The sequence below is a fragment of the Aedes albopictus genome, chromosome 1 (assembly GCF_035046485.1).
Source record: "Aedes albopictus strain Foshan chromosome 1, AalbF5, whole genome shotgun sequence".
Classification (NCBI taxonomy): Eukaryota; Metazoa; Arthropoda; class Insecta; order Diptera; family Culicidae; genus Aedes; species Aedes albopictus.
In genome coordinates, this window is record NC_085136.1 from 275,363,650 (window position 1) to 275,390,873 (window position 27,224).

The window sequence follows — 27,224 nt, forward strand, 5'->3', positions numbered from 1 at the left end:
TTCTGGAAATCTCATGGAGGAATCCTTAGAGAAATCTTGAAGAATCTCGTTAGAGAATTATTGAAGAAATTTGTAGAATTAACCCATATTTAAGAAAATAATGGAAGAATCCATGGATGAATTCGTGTTCCTAGATGAATTCCTTAATTTCCAGGAAAAAAGTATTTGACGAACTATATTGTTAAAGGAAACAGCCACCAGTAAGTGTATTGATCTCATAAGTAAGGAACTTTCATCTTGTTTATTCTTCAATGTTTTTTTTTTTTCATTATCCAATATGGTAATGGATACCATCGGATCTATGACGCATTTCCATTCGACATCATTTCCCATTCCCATTGCAATGTGTCCCATTCCGAGGAAGCAATTAGCGCAATTGGTTTTCGATGCGTTTTTTTCTTCCGAATCGCCAGAAGTTATTGAATGGCCATCGATTCGGTTGGAAAATAAATTTCAATTTGTATTTCAAGGCTAATTTCCATTGTTCCATTATCAGACAATTAATCTATTTTATTTTCACGGGAATACCTAAGGGCCTGCTAGTTATCCGAAGTTACAAATTGCAGTACTCAAATTCAAGAAAATTTCGGTGTTTACTCTAAGAGAGGATCATTGCCAACTTATTGCCAGAGGGACACACTAATTTGATTCCAATCCATTAGCCTCAGGGATAAAAAGCAGTTAGAAGCTTTTCCGCTTGTTTACGAACCAGCAGTGTAATCATCCAAAAGAAAAAACGTCGCCTATCAAATTACTTACAACACGACGGTCGCCATGTGGGTATCGTAGCCAATGGCAATGCCATCTCACAGAACCGAAGATTAGGAAGAGACCCGGGGGCGCATACCTGCAAAGACACAAAAACAGAAAAAAATAAATGTCAATTTCTTGATTTTGCTTTGGCTGACCAAGCCATGTGGGAAATTACACTGTTGAAAAAGCTTTGACATCCATGTGCACAACAGAACATGTGCTCGATGAACAAATTGAGATTTGAAATTATGAAAAGAAATCCACGTACTCCGGTGAGACTCGAACTCACGACTCCCAATTCGCTAGACGGGCGCTTCTATTCCTTCAAGCTACGGAGTCACTCGACTATCTCCGTCGCCAGCAGGCCTAGAACTGAACTCGATTCCACAATCGCACATGGTTATCTTCTTTTCACAATCCAAACCCCCTTCGGATGGGATTAGATGAACATCTAACACATTGTCTGTTGTGCACATGTATGTCAAAGCGGGAGAGGAAGTTATTTTTAATTGTCGAGAGCTTCGGGCACTGCCTTCCAATCACTTATTGGTATGGCAATTAGTGTGCAGTCGGACTCTCGACGGGTCGGTCCTCGGCCGACCGAATACGGTAAGGGTGACCGTAGCACCTTACAAATGTCAATTTCTTGATTTTGCTTTGGCTGACCAAGCCATGTGGGAAATTACACTGTTGAAAAAGCTTTGACATCCATGTGCACAACAGAACATGTGCTCGATGAACAAATTGAGATTTGAAATTATGAAAAGAAATCCACGTACTCCGGTGAGACTCGAACTCACGACTCCCAATTCGCTAGACGGGCGCTTCTATTCCTTCAAGCTACGGAGTCACTCGACTATCTCCGTCGCCAGCAGGCCTAGAACTGAACTCGATTCCACAATCGCACATGGTTATCTTCTTTTCACAATCCAAACCCCCTTCGGATGGGATTAGATGAACATCTAACACATTGTCTGTTGTGCACATGTATGTCAAAGCGGGAGAGGAAGTTATTTTTAATTGTCGAGAGCTTCGGGCACTGCCTTCCAATCACTTATTGGTATGGCAATTAGTGTGCAGTCGGACTCTCGACGGGTCGGTCCTCGGCCGACCGAATACGGTAAGGGTGACCGTAGCACCTTACAAATGTCAATTTCTTGATTTTGCTTTGGCTGACCAAGCCATGTGGGAAATTACACTGTTGAAAAAGCTTTGACATCCATGTGCACAACAGAACATGTGCTCGATGAACAAATTGAGATTTGAAATTATGAAAAGAAATCCACGTACTCCGGTGAGACTCGAACTCACGACTCCCAATTCGCTAGACGGGCGCTTCTATTCCTTCAAGCTACGGAGTCACTCGACTATCTCCGTCGCCAGCAGGCCTAGAACTGAACTCGATTCCACAATCGCACATGGTTATCTTCTTTTCACAATCCAAACCCCCTTCGGATGGGATTAGATGAACATCTAACACATTGTCTGTTGTGCACATGTATGTCAAAGCGGGAGAGGAAGTTATTTTTAATTGTCATGTGCACAACAGACAATGTGTTAGATGTTCATCTAATCCCATCCGAAGGGGGTTTGGATTGTGAAAAGAAGATAACCATGTGCGATTGTGGAATCGAGTTCAGTTCTAGGCCTGCTGGCGACGGAGATAGTCGAGTGACTCCGTAGCTTGAAGGAATAGAAGCGCCCGTCTAGCGAATTGGGAGTCGTGAGTTCGAGTCTCACCGGAGTACGTGGATTTCTTTTCATAATTTCAAATCTCAATTTGTTCATCGAGCACATGTTCTGTTGTGCACATGGATGTCAAAGCTTTTTCAACAGTGTAATTTCCCACATGGCTTGGTCAGCCAAAGCAAAATCAAGAAATTGACATTTGTAAGGTGCTACGGTCACCCTTACCGTATTCGGTCGGCCGAGGACCGACCCGTCGAGAGTCCGACTGCACACTAATTGCCATACCAATAAGTGATTGGAAGGCAGTGCCCGAAGCTCTCGACAATTAAAAATAACTTCCTCTCCCGCTTTGACATACATGTGCACAACAGACAATGTGTTAGATGTTCATCTAATCCCATCCGAAGGGGGTTTGGATTGTGAAAAGAAGATAACCATGTGCGATTGTGGAATCGAGTTCAGTTCTAGGCCTGCTGGCGACGGAGATAGTCGAGTGACTCCGTAGCTTGAAGGAATAGAAGCGCCCGTCTAGCGAATTGGGAGTCGTGAGTTCGAGTCTCACCGGAGTACGTGGATTTCTTTTCATAATTTCAAATCTCAATTTGTTCATCGAGCACATGTTCTGTTGTGCACATGGATGTCAAAGCTTTTTCAACAGTGTAATTTCCCACATGGCTTGGTCAGCCAAAGCAAAATCAAGAAATTGACATTTGTAAGGTGCTACGGTCACCCTTACCGTATTCGGTCGGCCGAGGACCGACCCGTCGAGAGTCCGACTGCACACTAATTGCCATACCAATAAGTGATTGGAAGGCAGTGCCCGAAGCTCTCGACAATTAAAAATAACTTCCTCTCCCGCTTTGACATACATGTGCACAACAGACAATGTGTTAGATGTTCATCTAATCCCATCCGAAGGGGGTTTGGATTGTGAAAAGAAGATAACCATGTGCGATTGTGGAATCGAGTTCAGTTCTAGGCCTGCTGGCGACGGAGATAGTCGAGTGACTCCGTAGCTTGAAGGAATAGAAGCGCCCGTCTAGCGAATTGGGAGTCGTGAGTTCGAGTCTCACCGGAGTACGTGGATTTCTTTTCATAATTTCAAATCTCAATTTGTTCATCGAGCACATGTTCTGTTGTGCACATGGATGTCAAAGCTTTTTCAACAGTGTAATTTCCCACATGGCTTGGTCAGCCAAAGCAAAATCAAGAAATTGACATTTGTAAGGTGCTACGGTCACCCTTACCGTATTCGGTCGGCCGAGGACCGACCCGTCGAGAGTCCGACTGCACACTAATTGCCATACCAATAAGTGATTGGAAGGCAGTGCCCGAAGCTCTCGACAATTAAAAATAACTTCCTCTCCCGCTTTGACATACATGTGCACAACAGACAATGTGTTAGATGTTCATCTAATCCCATCCGAAGGGGGTTTGGATTGTGAAAAGAAGATAACCATGTGCGATTGTGGAATCGAGTTCAGTTCTAGGCCTGCTGGCGACGGAGATAGTCGAGTGACTCCGTAGCTTGAAGGAATAGAAGCGCCCGTCTAGCGAATTGGGAGTCGTGAGTTCGAGTCTCACCGGAGTACGTGGATTTCTTTTCATAATTTCAAATCTCAATTTGTTCATCGAGCACATGTTCTGTTGTGCACATGGATGTCAAAGCTTTTTCAACAGAAAAAAATAAGTTTATAGATGTGATGGTGTGAAAATGGCTGGTGCGATGGGAAAAGCTGTCACCTGGTGCAGCTGCTCTCTATCGCTTACTAATTAGCTAAGTAATTAAAATGATTAGCATCTAATTGGATTTGGAGCTGGAGGGGCTTGGAACATGGCGACCGTAACCGATCAGTGGTGCCATATGCTGAGATGTTTTAAACTTAATCCAAATACTGGTTTTTGGAAAATTCATCTGGCATCCTGATTCTGAATGAAGTATAGATTTTTGAACACAAAATTAAGAAAAGGTCGATTGAAGGAATTTCTAGTCTGAGGTTTAATTTTTATCTACAAAATCCTCTGACATCTTTGTCACCACAATGTCACCTATCGCTTCAACGCTCACGTTTGCCCGGTTCGATGAAACTTTGATACCACATGAAAACAAAGTTCTGTCATCACCCCATCATCACCATGTTTGATACCCGTTGGCAATATCAGAGTTCAACAGCAATGCATCATTTTGTTGAAATTTGATCGACGAAAGCTCGTCGTTCGTTGGGGTTGTCCAATGTCCAGTCTAGCACCAGCCATGGCCAACGAAATGCATCGCAGTCAGTCACACACAGACGGCACAGAACGCATCAATCGATAATATAATGATGCACCAAAAGTGCCCACAGATGAGAGATTATAAATCAATTAAAAGTTTGCTTCTGTGAGCACACATATAGTTTGCGGAGGTCACATCCTCCTCCTGCGAGTCGGTTTGATGTTGCTACTGGCGGTATACGGACGCGTACATCAGATCTGATGGGGAAGAGTTGTCACACAATTTATTTGCTAGGTGGCGGTGGAGTTTGATTCGTTGAAAACAAGAAATTGCCCGTTATTCTTGTTTTATCCCATTTCAATATCATTCTCAATCCATTCCAATTTCTGAATATTTTCCTGAAGAATTTCATGGATGAATTTTGAATGAATTTATGGAAAAATTCCTGAAAAAAATCACGGAAAATTCCAGCAGGAATTCCTGGAAGAATTCCTGCAAGTATTCCCAAAAACATTCCTGAAAGAATTCAGGGAGATTGTTTTTTAAGAATTCGTGGAGGAATTCCTGGAAAAAAATCTGGAGGAATTCCTCCACGAATTCCTGGAACAATTCCTGGACAAGTTTCTGGAAGAATTGCTGGAGGAATTCCTAGAAGAATTTTTGAAGGATTTCCTGGAATAATTTCTGGGGAATTTTTGAAAGAATTACTGGAAGGATCTCTGCAAGTATCCCATTCCAAATAAATTCAACTAAATAATAAAATTTATAAAACTGAATTCAAGGCTACCAATTGAAATTTTCTGGATGAGTGTTTTGATCAAATTCACCGGAAACAACTGGCTAGTTTAGTTGAAAACTCCATAAAGTAATTCCACATTTTGAAACATTATTCTCGTGACTTTATTCTTCGAGAAAGTTACACTAAGCTTCACTGAAATTTTTTTCAATAATTCCTACTTCGCAACCCGCAAAATACTTCAGAATGTTTTCAGCAGTTTTTTAGGGAATATATCTGCTTGAACTTTATCTTGAGCTGCTCCTCTGAAAATTCTCATAGTTTTCTTCTTTTTCTTAAAAACAAACTGTAGCTAAAGAGTTCTTTCCTGTTAGAGTATCTGCAGCAACCACTGATGGATGCAGGTGTGGGAGCTTAAATTTGTAACAATAAAAAAAATTAATTCGGAATAAAACGGAAACGTTTCGAAAATATCCCACAAAAAATCTCTTCAAACAACTGCGAAAATTGCTTTGTTATACTCGCACAGCATTTACTCAATTTTCATGAGAAGGATTCCACTAATAATCTAGGGAAATTTTCGGAAAAGTTCTCGTGTTAGTTTTTAAAACACATTTTGGAGAAGTTTGTGAAGATTGGTTTGCGACCTTTCTGAAAAATCCTTTAGAGTATATAGGACCAATCCTAAACCTTTTTTTATGCATGTTATTTTTATGCACTTTTAATTTATGCACCATTTTTAGTCATTGCATAAAAAGAGGGAAAGCTACTCAGAAACAATATTGTGCATAAGAATATTTAATAATGATGGGAACTATTGCAACGGCGGCCAAGGGGTGTTTACAGAGAAGATAAAAGGAAGGTTACAGGTTCGCTTTGGGTGTTTTCGAAGGTCTCATGTGCGTTACATTGGGTCTGAGTGGGTCTTAAGGGGGTTTCGGAGTCATTTCAGGAAGTCTCAGAGCATTTTAGGCTGGTTTCAGAGGCGTTACGGAGACGTTTTTAGAGGTTTTAGTGTAGGAGGATTTTTTGAGGCATTTCAGGATCTTTCAGACTATTTTCGGCGTGATTCAGAGGCGTTACGAGGAGTTTTCGTGGGGTTCGGAGCCCCTCAGGTGCGATACATAGGGTCCGAGGGAGTTTAGGGGGATTTTGAAGGCATTTCAGGACGTTGCAGAGCCTCTTTGGTGGGATTCAGTGGCATTACGGTAGCGTTACGGAACTCAGGTGCATTAAATGGGGTCCCCGGGTGGTTCAAGGCGAAACTGGATCCATTTCCTCACTTTTTGGTTTTTGATTTTTTATTTAATAACGAAGCAATATTTTCAAAATCGGTTTTCGTGCACATGTAGAGTATGGATCAGGGTATCTCCTGAAATTTTTTCCTAATGGAAAATGTTTTTCGTTTTTGCAGAATCCATTTTTGAACAAAATAACACAAAAAAAGGGTTTCTGCAAAAATGAAAAACTTTTTCCACCACAAAAAAAAAATTCAGACGATACCTTGATCCATACTCTACATGTGCACGAAAACCGATTTTGAAAATATTGCTTTGTTATTTAATAAAAAATCAAAAACCAAAAAAATGAAAAAATCCTTCCAGTTTCGCCCTTTGAAGCCGGAGGGGTCATATATGACCCCGGCGATGAAACCGAATATAACAACCATGTTCGAGACCAGCGAGGTTGCGACAGCAGCGGCGAAACAATTCGGCGTCAAAGGGTTAAGGGGGATTTTTGAGGCATTTTAGGAAGTTTTAGAGCTGACTCTGAAATATCTTAAAACGCCCCTCAAACATCTTGCAAAGCCCTTTAAAGCCTCCTGAGATCCCTTGAATTTTCCCTAAAGCCCGTTGGCACGCCCCTGAAACCCACTTAATACTATTGAAATTGTACCCCAGAATTCCAAGAAAACACCAAAAAATCTTGACAGAACACGCTTAAAGGCTCCTCAAATCCCCCGAAACAACCCCTTAAAACGCCCCTTGGAACCCCCTTTTTGGGCTCTTTGGGAACTTTCTGGAAACCCTCTTAGCCCCACCTTAACTGCCCAGGAGCAAGACCTGTTCTCGCGAATTAGATTCTCTGCGGCTCCGTGGTCGTGCGGCTAGGGTCACCAAGCTCTTAGTCGCATCGTGCTGAGGAGCGCGGGTTCGATTCCCGCCGCAGCTGTCAGGAAAAGTTTTCAGCTGTGCCACTTGGCGTTGCATGCTAGTCCGTTGTCTAGTGTCGTGCTTGCTTCAAAGAGCGAAAAGCTCACTGGAAGCATTGAACGTGCCCGTGTATTTCTTAATTAAAGCCCAAACTTAATTTATGCATAAATTTCCCTCTTTTTATGCCTTTTTTAATTTATGCACATTTTTAATTTATGCAGTCCCAGCCATGTGCATTGCCGCGGACGGAAGTATACTTCAACCGCTTGTGAAGAATATTAATCAAGACAATTAGATGATCGGCATTGGACCACAAAAACCACACAACAATTGGTGAGATCTTTCGAATATTATTTATTTATGAATATTTCTACTTCAGTAAATGTACGTTTGTTATATAACTACAGATAAGTTGAAAATTCGCTATTTTCAACATCCTTTCATCTATTGGAAGCTGCTTCAGTTCTGGGCTCTTTCTAAGTTGATGAAAGGATTTATAAATGCTTGCAAGGACTTGGCCAGGTGTGTGGAGCAGAGTGGATCTATGACATTGTAGATAGTAGCGACATCAGCAATGTCAATGGATATATTCAACTTTGCAACTCCATCCAAGATTTGTGCAAGTATTCATGCTATGCTATGCTATTTTTAATTTATGCAGTCCCAGCCATGTGCATAAAAAGAGGTTCCAGTGTATATAAGGCCAGACATAATTTTGCAAAGCCTTTTTGGGTAAAAAAATGGCAGTTCAGACCACGGATGAGTTGTCTTTTTGCTATTTTCGCAAACCCAACAAGATTTACAGAAATAATACTCAGTACCAGGGCGCAAAATTTTCGAGCAGACGAGTTGAACTTCACCGTGCAGCAATTTTCATTCACTTGTCTGCATATTCATATTCAGCTGCTCGATACTCGTTTGTCAACTGAATGAAAGTCAATGAATATTTGTAAACATCTTACAAAGTGTTAAATTGCTGATGAAATATTAACGTTTCGATTACATTTAACGGTGCCTTACACAGATCTTTTCCCATTTGATAGTTGTGGAGTGTTTTTGGAAGGAATCGTATCCGTAAATGTAGGTAATTGTGAAGATGTTTCTCGATCGGCTTCATATTCAATGACTACGATTTGACTGACTGTGTGAAGAGGGAGAGCGAAAATGAATTTGAATGTTTTGAATATTCAGTGCAGAATCATTCAAAATCGTGCTGTTTTCAGTCAATGACTATGAACATTTTGCACCCTGCTCAGTACAATTATCGAGTTATTACGAAAGTATTGTTCGAAAGTTTCTTTGCAGTATTTCTGTCCATAAGGCAGTAATCGGAAAATGTACAAATACATATACTATCATAAAAAATTTCTGAGAAAAAAAATTGAGAAGTTTTCACGTTGGTTTCATGACAATATGTCATGAAGTTCATATGTAAGAAGTTCGAACAAACATATCCGAAATACATAGGGTATGTTCACCCTTTTTCAGTCTATGTCTCCAGGTTCATCCTGTTCCAAAAACAGACGATTTAGGCCCCAATTGTTTCCGTTTTTTGTTATCACGCATGCCCACTAGGGCAGCTTAGACTTCAAATATGTTAAAAATTCAAATCTCCCATATGTTCATTGCAATCCTTGGTGCAAAACTAGAGTCCTGTCAAATATTCAGCCATTTCGGTGGTGATTTAATGGTGGCCCAAAAGCAAAATAGGTTTATATGGGAATTACTATGGAGAATTTTCAAAAAAAGGTTCTCCACGTTGTAGTGCATTTATGTTATGTAATTTTCAACATGTTTGAAATCTGAACTGCCCTAATGCTCACTCTTAACAAACATACATAAACAAAGTCATAATATGAAGTAACATTTATTAGCTTTGTTTTGGATATGCTGAATATGGGATCCGTTCCTTTCAGGTACATGCATGACGAAACAAATTTGGAGCTCTTATAAAAAAATAAATCTTTATGATGTTCCAGGAAGAAATTTGCGCAATTTGCGTTAGAAGCAATTCTTGAAGATATGGCAGGGTTATCGTGGGATTACATTTTAGAAACATTTAAAATAATTGTTCTGGAATTTTTCTGCTAAAAACAGTTGCAAAATTTTCACACAACTTCCTTGCTTTGTCTAGTGATCTACAAAGAAATTGCTGCAGAAATTGCTGGGCGATTCTAGAAAGAATTACTGAATAAAACCAGGAAACATTATCTTTAAATTTGTAAAATGAACCTGTATAGGGGTAATCGGAAACTTTCTGAGAGTTTCTTGGAATGTTTTAAGAAAACAATGATTTAAAGGGAAAAACCATCGTAAAAACTTCAAAACCCTAGGATTATAGATAAATCAAACAAACAAAAACTAGAATATACCTTTCATTTCTTAAAGTAACCTCAAGCTTTAGGGGCTGTCCATAAACCACGTGGTCATTTTTTTGGGACTTTTCAAAACCCCACCCTCCCCCCCCCCCGTGGTCTTCAGTCTATACAAAATTTTTTTTGTCCATACAAAATGGTCATTGGCCGAACCCCCCCCCCCCCCCCCCCTATGACCACGTGGTTTATGGACAGCCCCTTATTGTCAGCAAATTTCTGACAGGTAGTCTGCCGTGGATTAATCAATCTTTTGGGAGAAAAGTAGGCGTTGACAGATCCAGACAGAAATCAATGGGGAATTATTTAAGATATATTTAAAAAAAGTTATCAGTACCTCGATATTTTAAGAGTATTTCTGTAGTAGGTTTAGGAAGATTTTTTTGAGGAATTTCTAGCTTCATTATTAGATGAAAGAAGAGATGTTCAAAACATTACTGCATATTCCATTAATAAAGCTAAATAGTTATAATATAAGGGTGATAATGCTACAAAACATTCCAAAATATTTCTAGCCGAATTTTTCGAAAATAATTCATGAAAAATTAAGCTTATGAAACTCTTCCAACAAAAAATACGAATCAAATCCACCGGTTTGTGAATAAACCTTAAAATAATAAAAAAGAAATAATAACTGATTAAATTTAAAAGGTTCCACGGAATGAATTCCAAGGATATTCCAGAAATAATATTGAAACAGCTTTTTCAGAAAAGTTTCCAAAAATGTTCTAAACGAAACTTTTATTACAATTATTTTTGAGAAAACGTCAATAAGATGTGAAATACTCAAAAAATTATCAATCCAATCTAATGAAAAAAGGTAGGAACTCGTTAATTCTCGAAGGTATTTGCGAAGAAAACTCTGGAGAATTCAAACGTCGTTAGAAAGATTTTTTTGGAATTTCTGGAAAAACAATTAAAATAATTTTGCGAAGATTTGTTTTCAAAAAAATAAAAAAAAGAACTCATATATTTACAGTTCTTTTCTGCGTTGAGGCATAACGGGATGCATATCCTAATTTTTATTATATTTTTTTTATTAAATAACAAAGCAATATTTTCAAATTCAGTGACCATGCACAGTTAGATTATGGAACATGGTATCTCCTGATTTTCTAACTGATCAGCTTTCCAGAAATTTTTTTATTTCAAATTTTTGTTTTAAAATGGATTCTGAAAAACTGAAAAACATGTTTCACTCGAAAAAAGAATCAGATGTTACCATGAACCTGCCTTTAAAACCCGTTTTTGAAAATATTGCTCCGTTATTTAATAAAAAAATCAAAAATAAAAAAAAATAAGGAAATGCATCCGGTTTCGCCTTAAAGGAAATATTGGGACAAAGCTTCTTGGTAGAGTTCCTAGAAGACATTCCTTGAAAGATTGTGCGATATTTGCCAGAAAACCGTTCGCCAGAAAACCATTCGCCAGAATGACAAACGCCAGAAAACCATTTGCCAGAATGCACCATTTGCCAGAATACTATTTGCCCGAAAGTACCATTTGCCAGAATGCACCAATCCCCAGAATTTAATATTAAATATTAAATTCTGGGGATTGGTACATTCTGGCAAATGGTACTTTCGGGCAAATTGAAATTTTCTCCATTTAAAAGAATTAATTGCAACTAAAGATGTAATTGTGAGAATTTGGTGGATACATTTCAGTCCATTAACATAAAAAATGTCGTCAGTTTCAATATTTTACACTAATTTAATATGTTTACTGCTAGGATGATCTCTTGGTTTGTTTCGATAAAGGACGACTAGGGGTAGAACAACGAAAACAGCTGGAAATGATTCACCGGTAGTTATTGAGCAAAGAGAAAATCTATGAAGAGAAATCGAATCATTGCAGATACGCCTGTATGATACTAAGCGCGAGACTTCGATGTGATTAGGCTAGAAGTGCATAGGTCCACAAACATCTGGTATGGCAAAAATACTGCTGACCGAAGTCCATTAGGCCGAATGGCCAATGGGTAGGAAATGATGATCACGAATCGCAATTCAGTGATTATGGAACAGGAATCGGAACGGTTTCTTAAATTTGTTCGGTTTTCCAATATTTAGCTGATACTTCTACAATACTAATATTGCCTTATTGTTTTTCCGCAATCAACAATCAATGTCAAAATCTAGTCTTCCTAACTAAGAAGAACAGCCTATGTTTAAAAGAAGGCAAAATTCACTAGTTGAACATCAACGATTTCGGTGCAAAAAATTATTTTTCTACAATGAAACTATTCTCTCTAGTTCAAAATTATTTATTAGTTGATTTACCTTCTTCTAAACACAGGCTGTTCTTTCTAGTTTCATTGTAAGACTAGTTTTCGGCATAAATAGTTGATTATATTAGAATCATAAAGCAATATTGGTATGGTGGAACTAATACTTTAATTATTGAAAAAATAACAGATCTTAAATCCGTTCATTGTTCCTATATTTAAAAGAAGGAAAGATTCATGGGTAAAATACAGTAGCTCCAATTTCAACAATTATTTTAACAGTATAAAAGGAGAAAACGAAAAAAGTATGGCCATTCGGCAAAATAACTTTTTGACCTAATGAACTGCTATCAAATGACATTCGACCCAACGGCCTTCAGCCGAATGCTCTTACATCATTGATATTAAGATTCTATAACAGTAGCCGGAGCGCCATTAGCCATAATACCATAAGCCCAAAGATGTTAAGCTCACATGTTACACCGTGATAAGGGAATATATTGGTTAAAATTGGCGCAAATAAAGTAAGAAATTCATCTAGAAAGAACAGCAGATGATTGAAAGAAGGAACAAACTGTGCTGGAATTATTAGAATAAATTTCCTCAAGAACAAGCTTTTTATAGCATTTGATCAAGTGATATTCGGCCTAATGGTACATTCAAGCTTGTGGTTTTCGGGCAGTGACAGTCACAGTGGTATAGTTAAAACCGTATAGTATAAAACCGTCGCTTAAGTTATTATTTCTGTGTATTTTACTCGTTGCTTCGAAAAGGATTTTGTTTATGATATTCGATTGACTTAAGTGTGTGATCATCAATTCCGGGTAATTTAGCTGTTCGGCACAAAAACTATAATTTAAAGTGATCAGGTCATTGTTATTATCAAAAATAAGCTTAAAAAATTAATTTCAATTGAAAGAAGGGAATCTTTGAAAAATATAAGTAAATCCAAAAATTCCATATCAGTAAAAGCTGGGAAGAACATCCTATGTGTTGAAGAAAGGGAAATCTTTGATGAGCATTAATCAAATTCCGTCAAAATAATATTTGATCAATTGGATCCACACCATGATCAACTTGTCCACAAGATAATTTGTGGAAATGTTTCAATTGAAGAAATAAGCTGTTGTGCGCAATAGAATAATTAAATAATATAAAAGTTTAAATGTATTGTGAAGTTTGAAAGGTTTGAGTTCACATATTTTTTTTTGTTTCAGAGTGATTTGCCCTTCTTCAAACTATAGCCTTTTCTTTAAAAGTTACTATAAAACCATTTCTTGTTTGCTCCTACATCAGCTCCAATTATTTATTTAACTTTCGTATATGAAACTGAACATAAACAAAATTTACCATTTTTTACAATCGTTAGGGTGATTCTGGTAATTTGGACAGACCGTTACGCGTATATATTTTGGACACTTCCATTTGATTTTGCCGTAAATGTCCAAAATATATACGCGTAACGATCTGTCCAAAATAACTGAATTCCCCTATCGTGGGCTAATCGATTTACTTTTCAAAAAGATTGTTTTAAATTATCATTAGATAGGAAATTCTGGATTGAGAACTTTGGTAAATTTCTGGGAAATGGTACTTTCTGGGGAATGGTACATTCTGGCAAATGGTTTTCTGGGAAATGGTACTTTCTGGCAAACGGTTTTCTGGGAAATGGTATTTTCTGGCAAATGTCTTTCTGGCCAATGGCATTCTGGCGAATGGTTTTCTGGCAAATATCGCACAATCTCCTTGAAAAAGTTATTGGTGGCTTTACAATTTTATAAATAGCAATCTATTCTGAAAAATTGAGAAGTTTCCACATTGATTTTGTGACAAGTAAAAATGCGAGAAATTCTCGGAATAGTAAAAAAATGTGGAGTAACTGAGAAGATTCTTGACATACATGTACAGAAACTGAGAGAGTGTTGTTCATTTTAAGATTTTTTTACAGAGAAACAAAACAGTATGGACACGTTCTAGCCTGACGTTACATCGTTTTGGCGTTATTTTTGTCAGATTTTCCACTATAACTCATTAATACGACCGTAAACCTCAACTTTTTTTTGCACATTCGAATTCCTTGTGAAATTTGCGATATGCATGAGCTGTTGAACCTTAAGTTTTCATTAGAAAAGCTTGTTCAAAATACGAATTAGTAGCGTGACGTTACAACGTTGTAACGTCACGCTACTCATTCGTATTTCGATTAAACTTTTTTTAATGAAAACTAAATGTTCAACAACTCATACTTATCGCAAATTGTACAAAGAATATGAATATGGAAAAATATTTGAGGTTTACGGTCGTATTAATGAGTTATAGTGGAAAATCTGACAAAAATGGCGTCAAAACGTTGTAACGTTACGTTAGAATGTGTCTATGACTTCCACAAGTGGTTTCTACAATAATAACAACAAAATAGAGTTTCAGGAGGAAATTTTCGAAAATGTCATAGATTTTACAAAAAATATATAAAATCAATATTAATATTTAAATGAATTTTGTTAATTAGCAAGATTTAGTAAGAATCTTATTTTTCAGAAATCCTTGGAATTATTTTAATATTTTTTTTAAAAGAACTAATAAAAGACTTCCAAGAAAAAGCCTTTCTTTTCTCAAGGTTCTGTACAGAAATTGCTCCAGCAACTGTTGTACAATTCCAAGAATAACCAAAGCACTGTCGGACAAAATTTTCTTTAAAATTCCATTTGCAATCTGTATAAAAATGACCATAGGACTTACTAAAAGCATCTTCGGATGATTTGCAACATTCCGGATGAATGGAACAAAAAAAAAACAACCGTAAAATCTTACCGTAAGTTGATTATTTGTAAAGCAAGCAAATAAAGTAAAATACATTCTATCCACGACAAGCTAAATTTACATTCAGCAGAGAACCAGGAAGGGGTCGTTGGCTTCGTGGAAGGCCGCGCACACGTTGGCTTTTTGCAGTTGAGGAGGACCTAAGGATTCTAAACGTTCAAGGCGACTGGAAGCGATTGGCCCAGGACCGCGGCCAGTGGAAGCGGATACATCATTCGGCGTAGACTCACCGCTACGAGTTGTAGCCCATCAAGTATCAAGTTAGTACATTCTATCAAGATTTAATGAATCAGAAATTTTAGATCTGTCATTGACTTTCTGTGGTGATCTCTGAGGTAGTATTTGTGGAATTTACCATTTTTGAAGGATTTCAGAAATTTGTACGCTCGGTGTGAAAAATTATAAATTATGCTTACTTACCTTACCGGTCAGGCTAAGGCCGGGGTGGCCTCTGCTGTACATAGGAGCCGCCTCCATTCCACTCTGTCCATGGCTGTTTGTCTCCAGTTCCGCACTCTGCGTAGGGTCCGCAGATCGTCCTCCACTTGGTCGACCCACCTAGCTCACTGCGCTCCACGTCTTCTTGTACCGGTCGGATGACTCTCGAGAACCATTTTAGTCGGGTTGCTATCCGACATCCTGATGACGTGACCCGCCCACCGTAGCCTCCCGATTTTCGCGGTATGGACGATGGTTGGTTCTCTTAGCAGCTGATGCAGCTCGTGGTTCATTCGCCTTCTCCAAGTCCCGTCTTCCATCTGCACTCCGCCGTAGATGGTACGCAACACCTTCCGTTCGAAAACTCCAAGGGCGCGTTGGTCCTCTGCACGTAGGGTCCATGTTTCGTGCCCATAGAGGACGACCGGTCTAATCAGCGTTTTGTAGATGGTTAACTTCGTGTTACGGCGAACTTTGTTCGATCGTAGAGTTCTGCGGAGTCCAAAGTAAGCACGATTTCCTGCCACAATGCGCCTCTGAATTTCTCTGCTGGTGTCGTTGTCGTCGGTCACCAGTGAGCCCAAGTACACGAATTCTTCAACCGCCTCGATTTCATCACCGTCGATATGAATTCGGGGTGGCGGGCGCGGTGATTCCTCCCTGGAGCCCTTTGGCATCATGTACTTTGTTTTCGACACATTAATGACTAATCCGATTCGCCTGGCTTCACTCTTTAGTCGGATGTACGTTTCCGCCATCGTCTCAAATTTACGAGCAATAATATCAATATCATCGGCGAAACCAAGCAGCTGAACGGACTTCGTGAAAATTGTCCCACTCGTGTTTTTCCCCGCTCTTCTTATTACACCCTCCAAAGCAATGTTGAACAGCAAGCACGAAAGACCATCACCATTGGCGTAACTAGGATTTTTTCCTGGAGGGGGCCCAGGGGGGGCCTGACTTGAGATGAATTTTAAGCGGGATGGGCGCCCGATAAGTGAATATGCAAATCAGTATTGTAGTTTTGTGTAATCAAAATGACTGTTTCAGATTTGTTCATAGTTTTGTAAACTATATGAGTACGAACAATTCCTCCAAGATTTTTTTTTTCATAGCTTAATTCAGTGATTCCATCTTGGCTTCTTCCAGAAATTCAATCAAGAATTCATCTAGGGATTCCACTAGACATTTTTTCGGGGATTTGTCCTGGGATATTTATAGAGGTTCCTCCAGTAATTGTTCCAGTGCTTTTTTCGAAGTTTCCTTCAGGAATTTCTCCAGAGATCCTTTAAGGTATTTCTGCAGGTATTCAGAGATTTCTGCAGGGATATCTCCATATATGCCTTCCAAAATTCCACTAGAGATTGCTCCAATAATTACATCTGAAATGATTCGAAGTATTTCTGTAGGAATGTATTCCAGAAATTCTTTTAGAAAATTTTACTTAGAGATTCTTAAAAAAACACTCCAAGAATTGCTTGAAAAATTTGTACAAAAAACCTTTAGGGATCCTAGTTTTTTTTATGTGTATTAACGAGATTTTTAGCCCTAGGCTAGTTCATCTCGGGACCCACGCTTTATTTCCCTTCCGAAGGAAGAAGTCACATTTTGCGAGTTTGTCGGGAGTGGGATTTGATCCCTCGGCGTGATAGTCAAGTGTTCTAACCATCCCACCAGGTCCGCTCCACTAGGGATCCTAGTATTCCTTCAACAATTACTGCAGACATTGATTTCTTCATTTTTTTATCCAGGATTATTCCTACAAAAAATCTTCCAGGTATTCGCCAAGAAAGCTCTCCTGAGATTCCATAAAGAGTTCCTAATGGGGCTTGCTTCCGGGATTCCTCATCGGATTTCTTCAGAAATTACTTCAAGAGTTCCTCCAGGGATTCACCGGAAATTTCTTCTGTTATTCTTACACAAACGAATTCCGAGATTATTTTAAACATTTCTAGAAGAACTCTTATTGGGATTCCATCAGAAACTCCCGCAGGAATTAATCTAGGATTTCAGGATTTCCTCAGGAATTTCAGCGGTTTCTTCAGTATTTCCCCTGAGAATTCTTCAGAAAATCCTCCTGGAATTCCCTCAGAAATCGAACTTTGTATTTCATCAGGAATGAATCTTGAGATTCCTCCAGGAACTCCTTCGGAAATTCCTCCCAGATTTTTTTCAAGAATTATTCCAGGTATTCCTCCTGCCATGCCTCTAGGATTTCATTCAGGCATTTCTCCAGAGACTTCTGCAAGAGTTCTACCAAGAATTTCTCCAGATATTACCCCAGGTATTTCCTCAGGAATTACTCCAGGAATTTATTCAAGTTTGGAACCAGGAATTCTTCCATGAATTCCTCCGAAAATTCTACCAGGAATTTCTTCTCTAAGGTTTCCTCTACACATTCCTCCAGGATTTATTTCATGGATCCCTCCAGGAATTCCACCGATGATTCCTGCAGTAATTCCTCCAGAAAATCCTCCTGGAACTCCACCAGAAATTTCTTTCTGAATTCCTCTAAAAATTTCTCCTTGAATTCCTTCAGAAATTTCTCCATGGATTCCTTCCAGAATTCCTCTAGAGATTCTTCCAGGAATTCATTCAGGGATTCTCAAGATATTCATTTAGGGATACCTCCTGCAGATCTTCCATGAATAGTTCCACGGATTTTCCTCAAGATTTCCTATAGAGATTTGTCCAGGAATTCCTCCTGAGGTTCTCCCAGAAATTGTTTCAGGGTTTCCACCAGTTTTTTTTTTGCAAGAATTCCCCCAGGAAGTCTTCCAAGTAATTCTCTAGAAATTCCTCTAAGGATGCCTCCAGGAATTCCTCAAGAGGTTACTTAAGTATTACCCCAAGAATCCCTTCAGAAAGTCCTCCAGGAATTGATCCAGGAACTCCCATAGGAATTCCTTTAGAAATTACTACCGCAAATCCTTCAGGAATTCCTCCTGGAATTCCTCCAAAAATTCCTCTGGCAATTCCTCTGGGAATTCCTCTAGAAATTTCTCTTGGATTTTCTTCAGAAATTTCTCCTGGAGTTTCTTCAGAAATTTCTCTTGGAATTTATTTAGAAATTCCTCCATTAACTGCTTCCAGAACTTCTCTCGAGATTCCTCCAGGAATTCATTCAAGAATTCTTCCAGGGATAGTTCCAAGGAATTTCCACAAAAATTCCTTTACAGATTAATCCAGGAATTCTTCCTGGGATTCCGCAAGGAATTTATCCAGAACTTCCTGCAGGAATTTGTCCAGAACTTTCCAGGCATTCCTCCTGAGGTTTCTCCAGAAATTGCTTCAGGGATTCCTCCAGGGATTTTTCAAAGAATTTTCCCAGGGATTCTTCCAAGAATTTCTCTAGAAATTCCTCTAAGGATTCCTCTAGGAATTTTTCGAGAGGTTTCTTTAGAAATTTCTCCAGGGAGAAGACTCATCTCAGGATTTCTCCAGCAATTCATCTAGAGATTGCTTCGGGAGTTCTTCTAAAAACTCTAAACTCCACTAGATTGCTCCCAGAATTCTTTTGAAAACTCCACCAGGTACTCATCTAGAAATGTATCCAGAGATTACTCTAGGCATTAGTCCAGGATTCCTTCAGAAATTATTACCGTAATTTCTCCAAGAATTTATCTAGAAAATCCTCCAGGGATTCATTTAGAAATTACCCCAAGAATTCCTCTCGGAGTTTATCCAAGAAATATTTCAATAGTTCTTCCTGGGATTCCTGAATGATTTCCTCCTGAGATATCTCTAGGAATTCCTTCAAATATTTTTTCAGGAATCCTCCAGGAAATCCTCAAGGGATTCTTTTAAAAAATTCCCTACAAATTCTTTCTGGATTTTATTCAAGAATTATTTCAGGTATTCCTTCTGGGATTCTTCCAGGATTTCATCCAGGCATTTTTCCAGGGACTCCTCTAGGAATTCTACCACGAATTTCACCAAAAATTACCCCAGGAAATTTTTCAGGAATACTTTCGGTAATTTATTCAGGAATGGATCCAGGAATTCCTCCAGGAATTTCTTCGGAAATTCGTACAGCAATTCCTTCAGGAATTGTTCCGGGAATTACTCCAGAAACCCGAGGTTTCCTCTACACATTCCTCCACGAATTATTTCATGGATTCCTCCAGAAATTCCTCCGATGATTTCTCCAGTAATTCTTCCAGAAATTCCTTCTGAAATTGCTCCTGTAAGTCCTCCAGAAATTCCTCTGGAAATTTCTCCTGGAACTCCATTAGAAATTCCTCTCAGAATTCCTCTAGGAATTTCTCTAGGAATTTCTTTGGGAATTTCTCTATGAATATATTCAGAAATTTCTCCATAGATTCCTTCCAGAATTCCTCTAGAGATTCTTCCAGGAATTCATTGAACGATTCCTCAAAGAATTGATTAAAGGATTCCTCCTGGAATTAATCCATGAATAGTTCCATGGAATTTCCCCAAGATTTCCTATAAAGATTTGTCCAGAAATTCCTCCTGAAATTCCACCTGAAACTTGTCCGGAAGTTCCTCCAGGAATCCCTCCTAAGGTTCCTCCAGAGTTTCAGAGATTTCTCCAGGGTTCTTTCCAAGAATATCTCTAGGGATTCTTTCAAGAATTTTTGAAGAAATTTCTCTAAGAAATTTTGCGGGAATTCCTTATGAGGTTTCTTCAGAAATACTCCAGGAATTCCTTCAGAAAGTCCTTCAGGAATTCATATAGGAATTCCTTCAGGAATTCATATAGGAATTCCTTCAGGAATTCCTCTGGGAATTCTTCAGAAATTACTACCGCAGTGTCTCCAGGGGCTCCTCAAGAAATTCCACCAAGATTTACCGTAGGTATTTCTTCAGAAATTCCTACAGGAATTTCTTCAGTAATTGATCCAGGAATCCCTCCAGGAATTTCTTCGGAAATTCCAACAGCATTCCTCCAGGAATTTCTGCAAGATAACCTTTAGAGATTGCTTCCGATATTCTTTCAGGAGATTCTTCAGGAAATTCTATAGGAATTTTTCCAAGGGATTCCTCCGGAAATTCTTTCAGGTTTCCTCTAGGAATAAATCCAGGAATTTCAACTCCAGGAGTTATTTCACGGGTTCTTCTAGAAATTCCACCAGGAATTCCTCCAAGAATATACCAGAAATTCCTGCAGGGATTCCTCTAAGGATTCTTCCGTGAGATTCCTCCAAGAATTCCTCCTGGAATTCCTCCAGAAATTCCTCTGGGAATTCTTCTAGAAGTTTATCTTGGAATTTCATCAGAAATTTCTCTAATGCTCCAGGCATTACTCCAGGAACTTCTCCAGGGATGCTCCTTCAGAAATGTATCCATTAACTTTGGAGCCAATGGCTGAAAGTCTCTTTAAAAAAGACAAATCAATCAATCAATCCATTAACTTTTCCAGGGAATCCGCCAGAAATTTGTCCAAAAAATTTTCTAGGATTTCCTCCAGAAATCCATCTTGGAATTGCTGAGAAAATTTGCTTATGATTTCACAAAAAAATGTGCCTATGATGCTTCGTTCTATAATTTTTCAAAGTAGGTGGTGTCTGTGGAAAATGTTTGATTTTCACTGGAGTTTTCCGGAAAATTAGGGAACCCTGATTTTTTTCAATTTAGTTTTTCAAATATATATGATCCCTACCTTATTTCATTAACCTTCAGAAACTTCATACCAATTTGTACGATAATAAAAAAAATCCCCTAATGCTCCAGGCATTAGTCCAGGAACTTTTCCAGAGATTCCGCATGGAATTTTTCCAGAAGGTTATTCAGCGGTTAGTTAAAAAATTTCAGTATTCCGTTCATAATGTTTTTCAGGGATTCACCCCAGGGCTTTTTCAGGATTACTTGTAGATTTTTTGAATAATTTGAAGGATTTCTAGAGGAATTCCTCCAGCGATTTGTATTGAAATTCTTTTAGATAATTTTAGAGGGATCTCCAACAAAATCTCCAAGAAGTCATCCAGGAATTCTTTCACAATTATCTCATGAATACCAAGTCTTTTACAAGTCCAATCACGAATACCTTCAAACTTACGATTACATCTTGCAGCACCAGCTTTTAAATATATTAAAACTCCCTCAATGACCATTTGAATTTGTGCGTTGTTTGATAGACGCAAAAATACCCCTGGCCCACGAAATAAAAGAAATTAATAGTGTCCGACTAGAAATCACCTCCAGCATGGTTTTAATGAATACACTCGCGTTTACGCTTCAGCTACGTACATCTATTCTCACTAGGAATTCACAAACTTTTGCTGGAATTCCATTGCAAATTCAACCAGAGTTTTTTCCCACATGATACTTGATTTCCATAAAGAAGCACTTAACCATATTTTGCAGTAATGCTGCTAGAAAATTTAAAGATTCTTAAAGATACCCATCCAGGAATTCCTAGAAAATATCATTTAGATTTAATTTCTCAGCGATTTAAAAAAGAAGATGTACAAAGTTTTGCTTGTCTCCAATAACTGTCAATTTAAACACATATTATGCCAAATAAATTTCTATTACTGTACGTGCAGTTGAAACCCGGAATTTTCGACTAGCGAAGTTGGGTTTTTCTCCAAATCCGTTCGTCGGACCTTACTTCGGAAGTGGTGCGCTGTATAGCTGTTTGCTATACAGCGCACCACTTCCGAATTTAGGTCCGACGCACGGATTTGGAGAAAAATCCAACTTCGCTAGTCCAAAACTCCGATTTTCAACTAAATTGAGAATATAGATCTATGTTTGTCACCACGACAGTGGCTCTCAGATTTTTTCTAATTTCCATATATAAAGTCATGAAAAATTTCTGGGGGGGGGCCTAGCGGATTCTGGGGGGGGGGGCCTGGCCCCCCTGGCCCCCCCTCTAGTAACGCCAATGACCATCACCTTGCCGTAACCCTCTGCGAGATTCGAAGGGACTCGAGAGTGTCCCTGATACTCGAACTACGCACATCACTCGATCCATCGTCGCCTTGATCAACCATATCAGTTTATCCAGGAATCCGTATTCGTGCATAATCTGCCAAAGCTGTTCTCGATCGATTGTATCATACGCCGATTTGAAATCGATGAACAAGTGATGTGTGGGCACGTTGTATTCGCGGCATTTCTGCACACCTGGCGGACGGCGAACATCTGGTCCGTTGTAGCGCGTTCACCCATAAATCCAGCCTGATATTGCCCCATGAACTCTCTTGCAATCGGTGAAAGACGGCGGCATAAAATTTGAGAGAGTATCTTGTAGGCAGCGCTCAGTAGTGTGATCGCGCGGTAGTTCCCGCAATCCAACTTGTCGCCCTTTTTGTAGATGGGACACACGATACCTTCCATCCATTCCTCCGGTAATACTTCCTCCTCCCAAATCTTGGTAATGACCCAGTGTAGTCCTCTCACCAGTGCTTCTCCACCAGGGTTGTTAACGTTAATCAACGATTAACGCCGTTTCGTTGATTCGTTAACGTTAATTGTAACGATCAACGATTCTTCCGTTGATTTTTCAGGATCGTTGATCAACGTTAACGTTAACGCTGAGCGTTGATTTAACGTTAACGACTCCGTTAATCTTACGTTAATTAGCTTCTTTAGCGCTATTGAGATAATTACATATTCTGAATCTGCATGCCAAACTGAGCCGAAATCCAAATTTTCATGAATTTTGATGCCCGGGAACCTGTTTAAAAATCAATATGAAGTTTGTATGAGAGCGATTTGTCGAATCACCCCTCGTCGCATTATGTACTGGGTGGAGCTGTCAAGCAGTGACCCAGCTGTCAAAAGGTGATTTTGAAAAATCTCTTTGAAATTGATTAGGTACCAAAATAACGTTCTAAAAATCTGCAAAAAAAATCATGGTGGCGCAGAAAAAGGTGCTCTTTCTTATAAAATCAAAAAATCGATACATTTTTCTTAATTTAAAAACCCAATTACTATATTTGATTGAAAATCGATTGAGCATTTGAGCGGGTCATAATTTTTGATGTTATAATCGTCCAAAATAATTAAATTCGATGGATTGGGAGCGTTCGTAAATATATTTTTTTATTAGATATTCCAAGCATCATATGTCATATTTAAAAAAAAATACTGATTGATAAATGTGATTGCAGCAAGTTTTATTATTTGTTTAAAATTATACATATTGGAGTGTTGATAAAAGTTATCAAATTTGTGGAATATTTTTTGTGAGGCTGATTTTTTAATGGAGCAGTGGCAGAAAAACTTGCTAGTACTTGAAATCTTCAGGGAATTTCATCCAACATGAAAGGACTTGAACAACTTAAGTAATTTGTGGGAATTTGCAACCAGTTGAACGAAAGTGAAATAACTCAGATTGTGCAGATTACATTTTGGTATGAATGCATATTAAATCCCACACGGAAAATTCTAGTATTTCTTCTATTGTGGATGGACCTCTTGGGTGGCAAAAATGTTGAAATCAATACTTTTTCTCGGTCATTACTTCCCAGTTTCTCAATTCTTTATCTCCTATAAGTTTAAAATGCAGAAATCATCAATGGAAAATATTTTGAATCATTTAATTGTTTTTCTTTTTTTTGTATATTACTAGTTTTGTAGTTATGCGAATCTTTAAATTCATTTTGACCAATTGTTCGCTTTCGTACCCATTAGCTAACCCAATATTATATGTGGCAACTCTTTAAGCGACATATTGGAACTGTGCCTAGTGCGCGAAGAGTTATTAGTCCACTAATACGGGCGCCTTTTCATGGGGTTGTTTCACGAAATTACAGCGACCATGGTCATTTTGAATAAAACATAAGTGAAAAAACGTCCAAAACAAACAACTAGAACAAATTCAATTTTCAGGAAGTATAGGGCACTGCATTGTTTTGATTTTGTATGGGATTTTGACGTTTCTTGGCCTTGTTGTTTACAAAATTTCTGTAAGAGTGAAAGAGAAGGAGAGAATTTCATGCAGTGCCCTATACGCAATGATTCAAAATATTTAAACCACCATTTAAATAATTTCAATTAAAGGTGACTTTAGTCTTGCTACTTACATTATTTCTCGCGTTCGGGGATTGGAAGTGCAGCAGCAAGGAATTTTCTGTCTTGCATTCTAATATCCAGATAATGCGAGCAACATTGAAAACTTGAAAAGTTGTGTAAAGCAGCATCAAAACGTTCATTGATTCCAGGTTTGCTCTTCAAAGAAGCACGACATTACAGGCACCGGACTTACATGCGGCGCGGCGGGAATCGAATCCCAGCTCGATGCAGTTGGTAAAACTAGCCGCACGGCCACGAAGTTACGTTTCAGAAATCAAACTGATTGGACTTTGCCAAAATGATAACTTGAAATGAGTGAAAAATTTTGACATAGGTGTGCTTGGCTACTATGATCAACTGAAAAAGTGGCTAAGAAGAGTCATATTTTTCAGAACCCAAAGTACGTAACAGAAAGTAACGCTAGAATTAACGGTATAGTTGACGTTAATTTAACGCATTTCGTTGACGTTAACGTTAATTGCCATAAAAATCAACGCAACGCCGTTGACGTTGATTTTGGCAAAATTTAACGTTAACGGCGTTATTCGTTGATTAACGTTAACAACCCTGTTCTCCACCGTATTTTAGAAGCTCGCTTGGTAGTTGATCTGCTCCAGCGGCTTTGTTGTTTTTCAACCGGCCAACCTTCTCCTCAATCTCTTGAAGGTCAGGGGCCGGAAGTCTTTCGTCCTGTGCACATACTCCTAGATCTGTTACCACGCCACCTCCGGTACTTGCAATGTCGCCATTGAGGTGCTCATCGTAATGCTGCCGCCACCTCTCGACCACCTCACGCTCGCTCGTGAGAATATTCCCGTGATTATCTCGGTACATGTCGGCTTGTGGCACAAAGCCTCTGCGCGAGCGGTTCAGCTTCTCGTAGAACTTTCGTGTGTCCTTAGCGCGGTACAGCTCTTCCATCGCTTCGCGATCTCGTTCTTCCTGCTGGCGCTTCTTCATCCGGAAGACTGAGTTCTGCCTGTTCCGCGCCTGTTTGTAACGTGCCTCATTCGCTCTCGTACGGTGTTGCAGCATTCTCGCCCATGCTGCATTCTTCTCGTTTTTCAACTGTTCACATTCGCCGTCGTACCAGTCGTTTCTGTGATTCGGAGTCGCGAAGCCTAGTGCTGTAGCCGAGGTACTACCTATGGCAGATCGGATGTCCCTCCAGCCATCTTCAAGTGTAGCTGCGCCAAGCTGCTCTTCCGTTGGTAGGGCCACTGCTAACTGCTGCGCGAAGTCTTGAGCCACTTCTACGTTACGCAGCTGCTCGATGTTGAGTCGCGTCGTTCGACTTCGACGCGTGGTGATAACTGTCGAAAGTTTTGAGCGCATGCATACAGTGACTAAGTAGTGATCCGAATCTATATTCGCACTGCGGTATGTGCGGACATTGGTTATATCCGAGAAGAATTTACCGTCGTTTAGAACGTGGTCGATTTGATTTTCTGTTTGTTGGTCGGGTGATCTCCAGGTGGCTTTGTGGATATCTTTGCGGGGGAAGAAGGTGCTTCGGACTACCATACCACGGGAGGCTGCAAAGTTTACGCATCGCTGGCCGTTATCATTCGATACGGCGTGCAGGCTGTTTCGTCTGATTACTGGTCTGTACATTTCCTCCCTTCCTACCTGCGCGTTCTTGTCGCCGACAACGATCTTCACGTCACGCGGCGAGCAAGCATCGTATGTTTGCTCTAACTGCGCGTAGAACGCTTCTTTCTCGTCATCGGGTCTCCCTTCGTGTGGGCAGTGGACGTTGAAGATGCTGTAGTTGAAGAAACGGCCCTTAACTCTCAACATGCACATCCTTACGTTGATCGGCTGCCATCCGATCACACGTTGTCGCATCTTGCCCAACACTATAAATCCTGTTCCCAGTTCATTGGTGGTGCCACAGCTTTGGTAGAAGGTAGCCGCTCGATGCCCGCTTTTCCACATTTTCTGTCCAGTCCAACAAAGTTCCTACAACGCCACGATGTCGAAGTTGCGGGGATGTAGTTCGTCGTAGATTATCCTGTCACATCCTGCGAAACCTAGTGACTTGCAATTCCATGTTCCAAGTTTCCAATCGTAGTCCTTATTTCGTCGCGTGGGTCTTTGCCGATTGTATCGAGTCGTATTTTCTCCTATGTTATTCGCAATGGGGATTTTTACGGGTGGCTTATTGGGCCTACGCCAACACTCCTGTCTCGCCGGAGGGCCATCGTGCCAGTTCTGTTTAACGTCCCAACCAACACTGGGACGACCACGCTGATGGGGCTACCACCTTGGATCTAGCTGGGCGTGGTGCAGCGTTTCTTACTCAGCCGCTGGATGCCAGAACAGACGCTGTTTGAGCCGCATCTCCTTGGTGAACAGACGCTCGGGTCGTACCTCCTCAATCTAGCTGAAGTCAGAAGGACAACAGTGTCCAGGCTGCACTACCAGCTAAGCACACAACTCTTAGCTGGCGGTCTTTGTCATCGCTTGACCCGTGGAAGCATGAGGTAGGAACTTGTGAGGACCAGAGCTATATTGGATGCTCTCCTTATCGACTCACCGTTTTGCAGCCCAAAATTATGCTAAAATTCACGAATAAAACAAAATATCTGCCCAATTTTTAGGATCAAAATAGTAAAGTAAGTAAATTATTTTTTTAATGGGCCATTTATTACAAAAGTTTGCAAGAATATTTAAAAACAAATTCCAGAAATAAATGATTGTAACATTCTTGATTCTCTTTTTTTGAGAAAGTTTTTGGTAAACTCCCGATTTCCCGAAGAAAAAAAATAAGCAAAAGGAATTTGCGATAAAAATGCTGATGAAATTGATCATACATGTATTACAAAAGAATCTA

The 27,224-nt window shown here is 39.4% G+C and overlaps 1 protein-coding gene across 1 annotated transcript; it reads right to left on the bottom strand.

Moving 5' to 3' along the window:
* LOC134285637 (uncharacterized) lies at positions 1 to 26,122 on the bottom strand. Its single transcript, XM_062846817.1, has 2 exons — positions 24,400 to 26,122; positions 1 to 847 (listed from the first exon to the last, which is right to left on the bottom strand). The coding sequence occupies exon 1, from the start codon at positions 26,000 to 26,002 to the stop codon at positions 24,947 to 24,949; it is 1,056 nt and encodes a 351-aa protein (XP_062702801.1). The 5' UTR covers positions 26,003 to 26,122; the 3' UTR covers positions 1 to 847; positions 24,400 to 24,946.
* Between the last annotated feature and the right edge of the window lie 1,102 nt (positions 26,123 to 27,224).